This window comes from Motacilla alba, chromosome 27 (assembly GCF_015832195.1).
Source record: "Motacilla alba alba isolate MOTALB_02 chromosome 27, Motacilla_alba_V1.0_pri, whole genome shotgun sequence".
Taxonomy (NCBI): domain Eukaryota; kingdom Metazoa; phylum Chordata; class Aves; order Passeriformes; family Motacillidae; genus Motacilla; species Motacilla alba.
Genome location: NC_052042.1, coordinates 3692489 through 3705834, shown reverse-complemented (window position 1 = coordinate 3705834; position 13346 = coordinate 3692489). Strand labels below are relative to the sequence as shown.

The following is a 13346-nucleotide window of genomic DNA, read 5'->3' as shown; positions in this document are numbered from 1 at the left end:
GGAAGGAGGGAGAGGGAGAAGGAAAAGAAAGGGGAAGGGAAAAGGAAAAGGGGAAAAGGAAGAGAAAGGAGGGGGAAAGGGACAGAAAAGAGAAGGAAAAGAGAGGGAAAAGGAGAGGGGAAAAGGAGGGAAAAGGACAGGAAAAGAGAAGGAAAGACAAGAAAAGATGGGAAAAAGGGGAGGGGGAAAAAGGGAGGAAAAATGACGGGAAAAGGGAGGGAGATGATGGGAAAAGGATGGGAAAAGGATGGGAAAGGGGAGGGAAAAAAGGGAGGCAAAAAAGGGAAAAGGATGGGAAAGGGGAAGGAAATGACGGTGAAAGGATGGGGAAAGGACAGGCAGAGGCCGGGCAGAGGGCAGCGGGGCTCACCCAGGCGAAGGCGACGCAGGTGGGGTAGGTGGGGGCTGCGGGGGGCACGGCCGCCCGGTAGCGCAGCAGCATCACCAGGCTGGCCAGGCCGTTCAGGAAGGAGGCGAAGGCGGAGGCCGGCTCCTGGAAGAACAGGAACCGGGAGAAGGGCCACTGGGAGGGGCCAGGGGGGGTCAGCGGGCACGGGGGGACCCCCACCTGCCCCCCAGCCCAGCCGGGGGCCGGCTCACCTTGCCGTGGAACTGGGGCACGCGGTGGCCGCCCTGCTGGTACAGCCGCACCGTCAGCCACATGCACTCGTACTGGCACTCATCCCGGCACGTCCAGCCTGTGGGGCACACCAGCGCCTCCCAGTATGCACCAGTGCCTCCCAGTTCAGCACCAGTGACTCCCAGTTTAGCCCCAGTGCCTCCCAGTATGCACCACCGCAGCGCCCCGGCCCGGTGCAGGGCAGGGGGAGCGGGTGGCGTTCACCCCCCGGCACCGGGGGCACCCCCAGCCTCACTGAGCAATCTGGGAGCATGGACCAGTAGCTCCCAGTATGGCCCAGTGTCCCTCCAGATGGTTCAGAATGGCCCAACATCTGTCCTGGCATAGTCCAGTGACACCCCAGTACGGCCCAGTGACCCCAGTTCATAGTCCAGCATCGAGTGGGGAGCACTGGGGCAAACCACCATGACCCAGTATGGCCCAGTGACACCCCAGTATGGCCCAGTGACCCCAGTTCATAGTCCAGCACTTCCCAGTATAGACCACAACCAGCCCAGTAGCCACCAGCGTGACCCAGTGACAACCAGTACAGGCCAAGTGACCCTTAACACAGCCCCAGTGACCCCCAACATCACCCAGGGCTTCCCAGGCCAGCCCAGGGTCCCCCAGCACCTCCCAGTCCAGCCCCAGTCCCTCCCAGTCCCTCCCAGTCCAGCCCCAGTCCCTCCCAGTTCCCCAGCTCGGGGGCGTGGTTTCAAAGGGGGCGTGGCACACAGCGAGACACGCCCAGCTAGATGGGCGTGGTCCCGGGGTCCGCCAGCCAATGGGCGCGAGGGGGCGGTACCTGTCAGGCCCATGTAGAGCGGCTGCCGGGCGCGGAAGTGCCGCAGTGCCGCCCCCGAGCAGTTCTGCCGCTCGCAGCGGCTCAGGCACTCCCGGTACAGCGGCTCCCGGTCCCCCTGCGAGCCCTGGGCCGGGTCCGGCGCCGCCGCCGCCATGAGAAGCAGCAGCAGCAGCGCGGCCCGCGCCGCCATCGCCGCCCGGCCCGGCCGCTTCCGGCCCGCCCCGGAGATGGGGGCGGCGCGGGGCACTATGGGATATACCGCCCCCGCCGGCCGCGGGTGGTGGTGGGATATACCCCCCCATGTACACTCTGCAGGGGCTCATGGGATATATCCCCCCCATGTACACTCTGCAGGGGCTCATGGGATATACCCCCCCGTGTACACTCTGCAGGGGCTCATGGGATATATCCCCCCGTGTACACTCTGCAGGGGCTCATGGGATATATCCCCCCCGTGTACACTCTGCAGGGGCTCATGGGATATATCCCCCCGTGTACACTCTGCAGGGGCTCATGGGATATATCCCCCCATGGGGCCCGGGCATCCCGCACTCTGCGGGGACCCTCCGGTGTCCTGCGGGGACCCTCCGATGTCCGGCGGGGCTCGGGGCCGCTTCAGGGTCCGGGAGCAGCGCGGCCTGAGGAGCTGAGCGGTCCCGGCCATGCGGGACCCCCGGCAGCGGCCGTGGGATGAGGTCCCGCTGTGGCCTGGCCTGAGGTGACAGTGATGTGCTGGACCCCCGAGGCAGGCGGGACCCCAACCCCGAGAATCCCCCTCGCTGGGGGCTCCTGCCTCGGTGGCAGCCTCGTGGCACCGGCTGGGGTGACCCAAGGGTACGGGGGGGGCAGAACCTGCCCCGTGTGGGGTCACGTCCTGGTCCCCATCCCAGCTGCTCCTGGCTCTGCCCAGCCGGGGGGTTCGGGTGGGGTCCCCACGTGTGGGGGTCCCCAAGTGTGGAGAAGCCCCGGTCCCAATTCCCTCTGTGTGCCCAGGGCGGCAGGTGAAGGTGGAACAGGTGGGGGACAGGTGCCAGCTCTTGGTCACCCCATCGGGGACCCGTTAGATGCTGCTGGAGTGTCCCTGTCCCCTGGGACTGTCCCCACCCCCCTGCACCATTCCGGGGTGCCAGGTCTGTCCCCCAGCCCCTGGGACTGACCCCCCCAAACCCACGAGTGGTGTTTCTGTCCCCCTCCCCCACGTGGGTGACAGTCACAGCCCCAGGTGAGGGCACAGGGATGGAGGGCATGTCCCCCCCCGCCCCCGGGGGTCGCAGCAGGAGCCCGGGACAGGAGCGCTCCGGGGCTGGGGAGCCCCCGGTGCTCCGGGGAACGGGAACGGGGTGCTCCGGGATGGGAATGCTGGGGGGGGTCCGGGGTGAGGGGTTCCCGCTGCTCCGGGGGGTGGAAAGCGGGATGGGAGCCAGGGGGTCCCCAGCGCTCCCCGGTAGCGGGTGGGGGGCTCCCGCTGGTCCCGGGGATGGGAAGGGGGAACGGGGGGTTCCCGGGGGAGGGACGGCGGCGATTCCCGGTGCTACGGGGGACGGGAGGAGGGAAGGGGGGTCCGGAGCGGGACGTGCCCGGTGCCCCGGGAGGTTGGACGGGAGGAAGGGGGGGGGGGGGGGTCTGTCCTGGTCCGGGCCGGCGGGAGCGCGCGGGGGCGGCGGGAGCGCGCGGCGCGCCCTCGCCCGGGGCCGGGACCGGGATCGGGATCGCGAGGCGGAGCCCGGGAGCGGCGGGAGGCGGCGGCTCCGGCTCCGCAAACTTTCCCGGAGCGGCGGCGGGGCCATGGGCCGCGGCCCGCGCTGAGCACCATGATCGCGGCCGGGGGCTGCCTCGGCGCCGGGCTGCTGCTGCTGGCCGCCCTCTGCCCCCCCGCCGCCGCCGAAGGTGGGTCCCACCGGGGGACACCGGGAATCGGGGGGACTCCGGGCCGCGGGAGCGTCCCCCGCGCGGCGACTTCGCGTAAAGTTTTGCACGGGACCGAGCGGGACCGGGGAGCACCGAGAGGGCGAACCGGGAAAGGGAGGGGGGGGGGACACGGGGGGCGTGACCGAGAGGGCACCGGGGGGACACATCGGGGGTGGGACCGAGTGGAAAACCGGGAGGGGACGGTGGAGGGAAGCGAGGGAGCAGCGGGAGGGGAACGTGGGGGCCTCGAGTAGCGAACGAGGGGGGCACCGGGGGTGCGACCGGGCAGCTCTGGGACAGGGTCGGGGGGGCTCCGGTCCGGGAGCTGCACGGTTGGAAGTGACGGGACCGCCTCCCCCGGTCCCCCCCGTGCCCCCTCGGTGCCGCCGGTTCTCCCCGGCGCGGGCAGCGCGACCCCGGTGTCCCCGCGCCGCGAGGAGTGGGGGCCGAACTGGTGCGTACTGGGAGGCGCTGGGGCCAAGCGGGAGGCCCTGCCCGCTGCACCCCGGTCCCCCCGAACGGCACGATTCCCGGGAGGAATTTAGGGGCTCCGGTAGAGCCCGGAGCGGGGATCCCCCCCCCCCCGCTGCAGCCGGCACCGCCGGGAGAAGCGGGAACGGGGGCCCCCAACTTGTGGGGTTCCCTTCCCCCGTGGGCAGCGGGAGGCTCCGGGGTGCGGGGCAGGCGCGGTGCCCCGCGGAGCGGCCGGGTGGGTGGGTGGGTGCGTCCCCGTCGCTCCCATCCACATTCTCGACGTGCCGCACCCAGCCCAGCCCCGGGGGGAGCGGGGAGCCCGGCCCGACAGCCCCCGGGCCTCGGCCACGCTCCGCGGCGGGGCTGCCGGGAACGGGGCCAGCACGGCATGGGGCTGGTGGCCCCAAAGTGGGCACCGGCAGCCCCACAAGTTGGACCCTGCTGCCTCCCTCCTCCTGCTGGGGGGCAGCTCCGGCAGCGGGAGTTTGGAAATGAGTGCTCGGTGGGACTGAGCCGGTGTGAGGTGGTGGGACAGCGACGTGGGGACACAGCGGGTGGCCTCCACTCCTGGCAGCCCCCAGCTCACGCTGCTTGCAGGGTCTGTGTGGAGCGAGCTCCTGGTTGGGGACAGCCCGGTGTCCCCCCGTCCCTGGGGCTCAGGACAGCCCCGTGGGCACGTGGCTCGCGGGCTTTGCCGGACACCCGTGGGCAGCCGAGGCGCTTGGTGGTGGCAGCGCCCGCTGCAGTGAGCCAGGCAGGATGGACCGGCCGCTGCCCTGCCCGGTGCCCAGCCAGGGAGCTGGGCGAGCAGACAAGGCCAAATCCTGGGGCACGGAGCCGGGATCCCCCCGGGAGCCGGCGCTGCCTTGTCCCACCTGCCCTTTGCCCCGGGGAAGCCCCAGCGCCCCGCGCCTGTCACGGCAGGTGTGGGCACAGACCTTGAGCTTTGGCCACCCCGCACAGCGGCACGTTCCCTTCCGGGGTCCCCCCGTTTCACAGCCGGTGGGTGGGGTGGGAGAGAGCCGAACCCCAAATTCGGGGGGCTTCCTCCTTCCTGCCCGTATTTTCCCCGGCTCAGAGGCCTCGGAGCAGGCGGGGGAGGCGAGTGCCAGCCGGCTCTGCTGGCCACGGGGCCGCGCCCGCAGCTGCCCGGCACCGGGGGCTGTCACTCAGCCACCGAGCAGCCGGACACCGGCACACCGATCCCCGCCCGACCCCCGTGCGCCCCCCTGCCCGTGCCGGGACGGCGGCGCCTCGGGGCTGGCGGCTCTGGGAGTGACACGGTGGTGGCGGCAGGGTCAGCGCGGGGCTCGGTGTGGGAGCGGGGGGGCTCTCCCCGGTGCGGTGTTGGGGTGCCGGGGGCCGCGGGCGCGCCGGGGCTGGGCCGTGCCCGCCAGCCCTGCGTCACCGCTGCTCCCCAAACACGCCCGACCTGAAAAGGCGGTTCCAGCCGGGAGCGGGCGGCCGAGGCCCTGTGCCACCCGCGCCCGTGACTCACTCGCCCGGGGCCTGGCACGCAGGGCGGGCTCCCGCGCCCCCCGGCCCGCCCGCATGCCGCGGGGATGCTCGCCCGGCCGGCAGCCCCCCACGACGGGGCCGGCCGGGCCCCGCAGCCGTCGCCGCTCAACAATCGGGTCTTGTCTCGTCTCGGCGTGGGCAGCGCATTCCTGCCCGCGGCCCCCGCTCCGGCCCCGCGGCTCTGGGGGTCCCAACCCAGCCCCCAGCAGTCCCCGGCCCCCGCCGCGGGCGCGGTCCCCGTTGTCCCTCGAGCGGGGCCCGGTGCCAGAGCGGGAGCAGCTTTGCGGCGTGCCGGAGTGGGAGCCGGGGGAGGCACGGTCCAGGAAAGCCATCGGAAGCTGTTGGGAGCAGCCCCGGAGATAAACGGCGGCCGCCGCATCCGCGGCGTTTCCTGCGGGGGCCGGAGCTCCGTGTCCCGCGGGGGAGAGGAGGGCTCGGGGACCCGCTGAGCCCCCGCTGTCCCCGCAGTCTGCACCGGCACCGACATGAAGCTGCTGCGTCCCTCCAGCCCCGAGAGCCACTACGAGACCCTGCGGCACCTCTACCAGGGCTGCCAGGTAGTCCAGGGCAACCTGGAGCTCACCTACCTGCCCGCCGACGCCGACACCTCCTTCCTCAAGGTGCGCAGCGGGAAAACACCCCGAGGGGGGGAAGGACGAGGGTTCGGCCGGCCCCTCACCCGTGTCCCCCCTTCCAGGACATCAAGGAGGTGCAGGGCTACGTGCTGATCGCGGAGAACCAAGTGAGCGGGCTGGAGCTGCAGAGCCTGCGCATCATCCGCGGCACGCAGCTCTTCCAGGACCGCTACGCCCTGGCCGTGGTGGGCAACGCCGGCCCCGCCGGGGCACCGGGGCTGCGCCAGCTCGGCATGAGGCACCTCACAGGTGAAGAACCCCTGCGTGGAGCACGGGGCGCTCGGATATGCGGGTAGCGGTTGGGAGCTGCCAGCTCCGGTCTGGGGCGGGTGGTGCCTTGGGGTCTCTGTCCCCAGGACTGGGTGGTCCCATGGAGCGGCAGGTCCCTGCCGAGCTGCAGGGCTTCCCCATGCTGACCCCCCCCTACCTGTCCCCCCACCAGAGATGCTGAAGGGAGGGGTGCTCATCGAGAGGAACCCCGAGCTGTGTTTCCAGGAGACCATCCTCTGGAGCGACATCTTGCACCGGCACAACGAGTTCCGTGCCGAGATCCAGGTGGAGGCCACCCGCACCCGCAGCTGTGAGTGCCCCCTCACAGGGGGGGTTGTGCTGCCAGGGGGGGCTCTGAGGGTTCCAGCCCCCCCCTGGCACCCCCTGCTCACGTTTCCCCCTGTGCAGGTCCCGACTGCCGGGCGCTCTGTGCCGAGGGGCACTGCTGGGGTGAGAGCAAACAGGATTGCCAGACATGTGAGTGTGGGGCCCACAGAGGCTCTGACACCCCACCCCTCAGAGACCCCCTAAGCCCCTGGAGCCCCTTTCCTTCGCTCTGTATGCCCCTGCTTCACTGATCACCGCTTGGCACCCAAATCTCTGTCCCAGAGCTTGCACTCCCAAATTGTTGCCCTGCTGAGCCCTGCTTGTCACCTAAGTCCTGTTTCCAGAGACCCTCTGGACCTTACATTTGCCCCCCAAATCTCTGTCCCACTGACCTCTATTTACCCCCTAAATCTTTCCCCCAGAAGCACCCTGACCTGCTGTTTCGCCCCCAAATCCTTGTTCACTGAGCCCTACATGGCACCCAAATCCTGCCTCCAGAGATCCCCTAAAACCCCTGCTCTGGGAGCCTCCCCTTACACCCCAAATCCCTGCCCTGAGGACCCCCCACTTGCCCCCCCAGATTCCTTTCCTACTGTTTTTACTTGGCACCTGAATTCCCACCACCCAGATTTTTACCCCGCAAACCCACCTACCCTCCAACCCCTCATCCTGGGGTCTCCCCCATCACCTGGAGGGGGGGAATCCATGTCCCCAGCGTGTCCCTCTGTGTCCCTGCAGTGACCAACAGCATCTGCCACGGCTGCCCGCGCTGCAAGGGCACGAAGCCCACGGACTGCTGCCACGAGCAGTGCGCCGCCGGCTGCACCGGCCCCAAGCACTCCGACTGCCTGGTGCGCAGGGGACGGGGACACCGGGGGGTCCTGGGGGGCAGCAGGGGTCTCACACGGCTGTGTCCCCACCCTGCCAGGCGTGCCTGAACTTCAACAGGAGCGGGATCTGCGAGCTGCACTGCCCCCCGCTCGTCGTCTACAACTCGGACACCTTCGAGTCGATGCCCAACCCTGACGGGCGCTACACCTTCGGTGCCAGCTGTGTCAGCCAGTGTCCCTGTGAGTGACACCCCGGGGGGGTGCGGGGGCAGCCAGCGTGGCCCTGACCCCCCCTCCTGCCCCCCTGCAGACAACTACCTTGCCACGGAGGTGGGGTCCTGCACCCTCGTGTGCCCCCAGAACAGCCAGGAGGTCACGGTCAACAACGTCCAGAAGTGTGAGAAGTGCAGCAAACCCTGCCCGGAGGGTGAGAAACCCCCCCGGGGTCTGGGGGGGGCTCTGGGTGCCCTGGGAATGTGGGTGAGCAGCCCCAGGGGCTGGGGAGGGGGGCTCTGGACACTGCAGGGTTGTCCAGGAGGATGAGCAGCTCCTCAATGTCCTGGGGGGCTCTTGGGGTTCCCAGGGTTGTGGGGGAGCAGGACAGGTCTGGACAGGTCTGGGGACCCCAGGGAGGTGGGGGAGCAGTCCCCTGGGGGTTGGGGGCATTCTGGGACCCCCAAGGGTGTGGGTAAGCAGCCTTCCCGAGCCTTGGGGGGCTCTGGGGATCCCAGGGATGGGGGTGATCCATCCTCAGCACAGCTCTGGGGACTCCAAGGCTGTGTGGGGGTGCTGCTATGCCCTGTGGGGGCTGGTGGGGCAGTGTTTTGGGGGGCTTGGAAGAGCCCCCCAGCCCTGCCATGCCCTCTCAGTGTGCTACGGGCTGGGAGTGGATTTCCTGAAGGGCGTCCGTGCCGTGAACGCCTCCAACATCCAGCACTTCTCTGGCTGCACCAAGATTTTCGGGAGCCTGGCCTTCCTGCCCGAGACCTTCGCTGGGTGAGTGCCTGATTCCCCTCCCTGAGCCCACCCAGGACCCCCGGCAGGACCCCTCCAACCTTCCTCCCACCCCTGGCAGGGACCCCAGCACCAACACCCCACCCCTGGACCCCAAACTGCTGCGGATCTTCGAGAGCCTGGAGGAGCTGACGGGTGAGAGCTGGGGGAGCTGGGGGAGACCGAGGGCTCTGGGTTTGGGGGGGACGTGAGGTGGTGACACTCAGCTCCCCCCAGGCTTCCTCTACATCGCAGCCTGGCCACCTGACATGAAGGACCTGGGAGTCTTCCAAAACCTGCGGGTGATCCGGGGCAGGGTGCTGCACAAGTGAGCAGGGCCGGGGACACAGGGGGACAGGGGGACATGGAGGGATGCACAGGGCACATGAGGGGGACACGGGGACATGGGGATGCCAAGGGGATGTGGGGAGATGCAGGGGGACACATGAGGGGACACAGGGATGTGTGGAGGGACACAGGGAGTCGCAGAGGGGACACAGGGATATGGAGTGACATGGTGACATGGGTTGCAGAGGGGACGTGGGGAGATGTTGGAGCACAGAGGACATGGGGGGGGGTGCAGGGGGTTGTAGGAACACACAGGGAGACATGGGGACATGGGGGATGAGGGGGGACATGGGGGATGACAGGACATGAGAGGATATGGGTGGGATGCAGGGGAGATGAGGGTGGGACCCAGGGGGATGCAGAGGGACACAGGGACATGGAGGGTCTCACACAGGCTGCAGGGGGACACGGGGAGGACACGGAGGACGTGGGGGGACACGGGGCCAGGCGTGTCTCACCCGTGGGTGTCTTGGCAGCGGCGCCTACTCGCTGACGCTGCGGGACCTGGCGGTGCAGGCGCTGGGGCTCCGGGCCCTGCAGGAGATCAGCAGCGGGATGGTGCTGGTGCACCACAACCCCCAGCTCTGCTTCCTCCAGAAGGTGCCCTGGCACAGCATCTTCCGCAACCCCCGCCAGCGCCTCTTCCAGACCCACAACAAGCCCCCCGAGCAGTGCGGTAAGAGGGGCCCGTGGGGGTGTGGGGAGATGGTGACCCCCCCCCATTGCTGACAAACCCCCTGGTCTGATGGTGCCCCTCCTGCAGAGAGCGAGGGACTGGTTTGCTTCCACCTCTGTGCCCAAGGGCACTGCTGGGGCCCCGGCCCCACGCAGTGCGTGGCCTGCGAGCGGTTCCTGCGCGGCCAGGAGTGCGTGGCCTCCTGCAACCTCCTGGATGGGTGAGTGGAGACCCTGGGGAGCGGCAGACAGAGTCCCCGCACGCGCTGCAGGGTGAGGCTGGGACCCCATCCCTGCCCGTTCGCCCTGCAGAGCCGTCCGGGAACACGCCAACGGGACGCGGTGCCTGCCGTGCCACCCCGAGTGCCAGCCCCAGAACGGCACCGAGACCTGCTTCGGATCGGTGAGGACGGGGACACGCGCTGGGTGGGGTGGGGGTGCCCCCAGACACCTGGGCCCCTCAACCTGCTCCTGTTCCTGCAGGATCCGGACCAGTGCGTGGCCTGTGCCCACTACAAGGACGCCCAGCAGTGCGTGCGGCGCTGCCCCAGCGGCGTCAAGGCCGACGCCTCCTTCGTGCCCGTCTGGAAATACCCGGACGAATTCGGCGTCTGCCAGCTCTGCCCCACCAACTGCACCCACTCGTGAGTTGGGGGTCCCCCAGCTGAGGAGGGGGTGGCCAGGGGGTGCTGGCAGCTGCAGGGGGCTGCTGACAGCAGGGGGCTTCACCTGCGTCCCCAGGTGCACCATCCGGGATGAGGACGGATGTCCCGTGGACCAGAAGCCAAGGTAGGGGTGTGGCTGTGTTGTGTCACCGCCACTCTGGGTGCCGGGGGGTCCCCCACGCTGATGGCCTCTTGGCACGCAGCCAGGTGACGTCCATCATCGCCGGCGTGGTGGGGGCTCTGCTGGTCATCGTCCTGCTCCTCATCACCGTCATCTGCGTCAAGCGCCGGCGGCAGCAGGAGCGCAAGCACACGATGCGGCGGCTGCTGCAGGAGACCGAGGTGGGGATCTCCCCGGGGGCAGGAGGGGACCCTTGGTGCCTGGGAGGGATCAGGAGATAGACCCCCCCCCTCACCCCTCCTTGTCCCACAGCTGGTGGAGCCACTGACGCCCAGCGGGGCCCTCCCCAACCAAGCCCAGATGAGGATCCTCAAGGAGACGGAGCTCAAGAAAGTGAAAGTTTTGGGTTCTGGTGCTTTTGGCACCGTCTATAAGGTGAGGAGTGGGAACAGCACAGCGGGACGTGACCCTCCCTGCTCTGCATCCCCTCACCTGCTCGTCCCCACCTCAGGGCATCTGGATCCCCGATGGGGAGAGCGTGAAGATCCCGGTGGCCATCAAAGTCTTGCGGGAGAACACGTCGCCCAAAGCCAACAAGGAGATCCTGGATGTGAGTGTGGCTGTGACACTGGAGGGGAACGGGGCTGGCAGCGGCCCCTGCCCACCCTGACCCCTACCCTGCCCCTCCTGGTGCCCACAGGAGGCCTATGTGATGGCAGGGGTGGGCAGCCCCTACGTGTCCCGACTGCTGGGCATCTGCCTGACCTCCACGGTGCAGCTGGTGACGCAGCTGATGCCCTACGGCTGCCTCCTGGACTACGTGCGGGAGAACAAGGACCACATCGGCTCCCAGGACCTGCTCAACTGGTGTGTGCAGATCGCCAAGGTAGGACAGGGCACCTGGGCAGCTCTGGGGGGGTCCCGGGGGAGACCAGGGACAGCTGGACATGTGCCACCTCCAGGGGATGAGTTACCTGGAGGAGGTGAGACTGGTGCACCGGGACTTGGCCGCTCGCAACGTCCTCGTCAAGAGCCCCAACCACGTCAAGATCACCGACTTTGGGCTGGCCCGGCTGCTCGACATCGACGAGACCGAGTACCACGCTGACGGTGGCAAGGTAGGGCTTGGGGACTCAGGGACAGTGGCACTCCCCTCGGCGACAGCCACCTCCGGTCCTGCTCACCCCTCCATCTGTCCCAGGTCCCCATCAAGTGGATGGCGCTGGAGTCCATCCTCCGCCGGCGCTTCACGCACCAGAGCGACGTCTGGAGTTATGGTGCGTCAGGGTGTCCCCACCCCGGGGGACTCGGGGAGTCCCAATGCACTGCTCACCCCCACAGCTGTCCCCTGTCCCCTCCAGGTGTCACCGTGTGGGAGCTGATGACGTTTGGGGCGAAGCCGTACGACGGGATCCCTGCGCGGGAGATCCCGGACCTGCTGGAGAAGGGCGAGCGGCTGCCGCAGCCGCCCATCTGCACCATCGACGTCTACATGATCATGGTGAAATGTACGGGGAGGGCGCGCAGGGACAGGGAGGGGACGGGGCGTGGTGTCACCCTGCTCCCGGCCCTGACGGCACCCGGCTCTGCTGCAGGCTGGATGATTGACTCCGAGTGCCGGCCCAAGTTCCGGGAGCTGGTCACCGAGTTCTCCCGCATGGCCCGCGACCCCCAGCGCTTCGTGGTCATCCAGGTATGGAGGTCCCCGAGGTCCTGTCCCCTTGCTGGTGCCCTGGGGCGAGCACTGACCAGTGTGACCCCCCCAGAACGACCTGGCGGGGCTGCCTGGCTCCATGGACAGCACCTTCTACCGGGCTCTGCTGGATGAGGAGGACATGGACGACCTGGTGGACGCTGAGGAGTACCTGGTGCCTCACCACGGCTTCTTCAGCACCGACACCTCCACCACCTACCGCAGCCGCATCTCCTCCATGCGGGTACGTGGGGAGGGCTGGCAGGGAGCTCCCAGTGCTGGCACAGGCGTGGGGGTGACCCTGTGCCACATCTGGGATGGTCCTGGGGTGGGCTCAAGTGCCCGACTCTGTGTCCTCTCCCACACCCAGAGCACGGCGGAGTCTCCAGCCAAGGTGGAAGAGGGCGAGGGCTTGGCCTCGTTCTCCTTCCCCGCCCAAGGCTTGGCAGAGGAGCCAGAGGGTCCTGTCCCAGAGGTGCCAGATGGGGACAAGGTGGCCCTGCAGAGCCCTCCAGGACGGGAGCCCGGGACCCTGCCCCGGTACAGCGAGGATCCCACGGGGCTGACGGCCAAGGACGGAGAGGACGCTGAGTGCTTCACCGTCCCAGCCCCCCACAGCACCATGCCAGGTAGGGAGGGCACGGCCGGACCCTTGGGGAGGTGACGGGGGGGTGTCTGCCTGTCCCGTGACCCCTTGGGGGTCCCTAACATGTCACTCACCCTGCAGAGTACGTGAACCAGGCTGGGGAGCGCCCGCCCCGCGCCCCCCCATCCCCGCCGGACAAGCCCAAGGGGCACCAGGGGAAGAACGGGCTCATCAAGGACCCCAAGAACTCCTTCCCAGGGCCCTTCGGCCACGCCGTGGAGAACCCCGAGTACCTGGCACCCCACAGCACCCCCACCCCTGGCCCCTTCAGCCAGGCCTTTGACAACCCCTACTACTGGAACCAGGACCCCGCCAAGGGTGGTGGCCCCGAAGGTGGCCCTGGCACGACGCCCACGGCCGAGAACCCCGAGTACCTCGGCCTGGCCGGCCCCGACGCCACGGCCGTGTAAGAGAGACCCCCCCAACTTCACCAAGGCAGCTCAGGGAGGGATGAGCCACAGTTGTGGGGCTGGGAGTCCACCCCTCTGCCCAGGGGTGGCACCGCTCGCGGAGGGCTGGGAGAGCCCAGGACGCTGTGGGACAGCGCGGCAGCAGAGTGGGGACACAAGGGTCACCCTCGGTGGCACCGGGGACCCACCAGCTGGGTGGTGCCCGGAGCAGCCCGGGGAGCTCGGAGCCAGCACGGCCTGGAGAAGGACAGACCCTCTGCCATCCCCCCCGCTCCAGGGCTGTCCCAATGCCTGGGACACGTGGACTTGCACTGAGGGCAGCTGGACTGAGAGCAGTCCCAGCTGCTCCGGGATTCTCTGGAAGCACCGGGATGTATATTTGATAATTGTACATTGGTTGTTTTTTCTA

At 68.8% G+C, this 13346-nt stretch overlaps 2 protein-coding genes across 2 annotated transcripts in view; one reads left to right on the top strand and one right to left on the bottom strand.

Moving 5' to 3' along the window:
- Positions 1 to 1679, bottom strand: part of LOC119712040 (neurogenic differentiation factor 2-like) — a 3518-nt gene extending 1839 nt beyond the window's left edge. The window contains exons 1-3 of the mRNA XM_038162848.1: positions 1425 to 1679; positions 601 to 698; positions 371 to 523 (exon numbers count right to left, since the gene is read on the bottom strand). Coding sequence (XP_038018776.1) covers positions 371 to 523; positions 601 to 698; positions 1425 to 1614 — 441 coding nt within the window. The 5' untranslated portion in view covers positions 1615 to 1679. The remainder of the gene's footprint in view (positions 1 to 370; positions 524 to 600; positions 699 to 1424) is intronic.
- Positions 1680 to 3105: 1426 nt separating this feature from the next.
- ERBB2 (erb-b2 receptor tyrosine kinase 2) lies at positions 3106 to 13346 on the top strand. The gene is made up of 27 exons (XM_038163174.1): positions 3106 to 3311; positions 5793 to 5944; positions 6022 to 6208; positions 6402 to 6539; positions 6638 to 6706; positions 7295 to 7407; positions 7485 to 7626; positions 7697 to 7813; positions 8256 to 8382; positions 8462 to 8535; positions 8617 to 8707; positions 9204 to 9403; positions 9491 to 9623; positions 9715 to 9805; positions 9886 to 10046; positions 10144 to 10191; positions 10271 to 10409; positions 10501 to 10623; positions 10700 to 10798; positions 10889 to 11074; positions 11151 to 11306; positions 11390 to 11465; positions 11550 to 11696; positions 11784 to 11881; positions 11955 to 12125; positions 12252 to 12510; positions 12609 to 13346. Exons 1-27 carry the CDS (start codon positions 3236 to 3238, stop codon positions 12935 to 12937), a joined length of 3702 nt encoding a protein of 1233 aa, XP_038019102.1. The 5' UTR covers positions 3106 to 3235; the 3' UTR covers positions 12938 to 13346.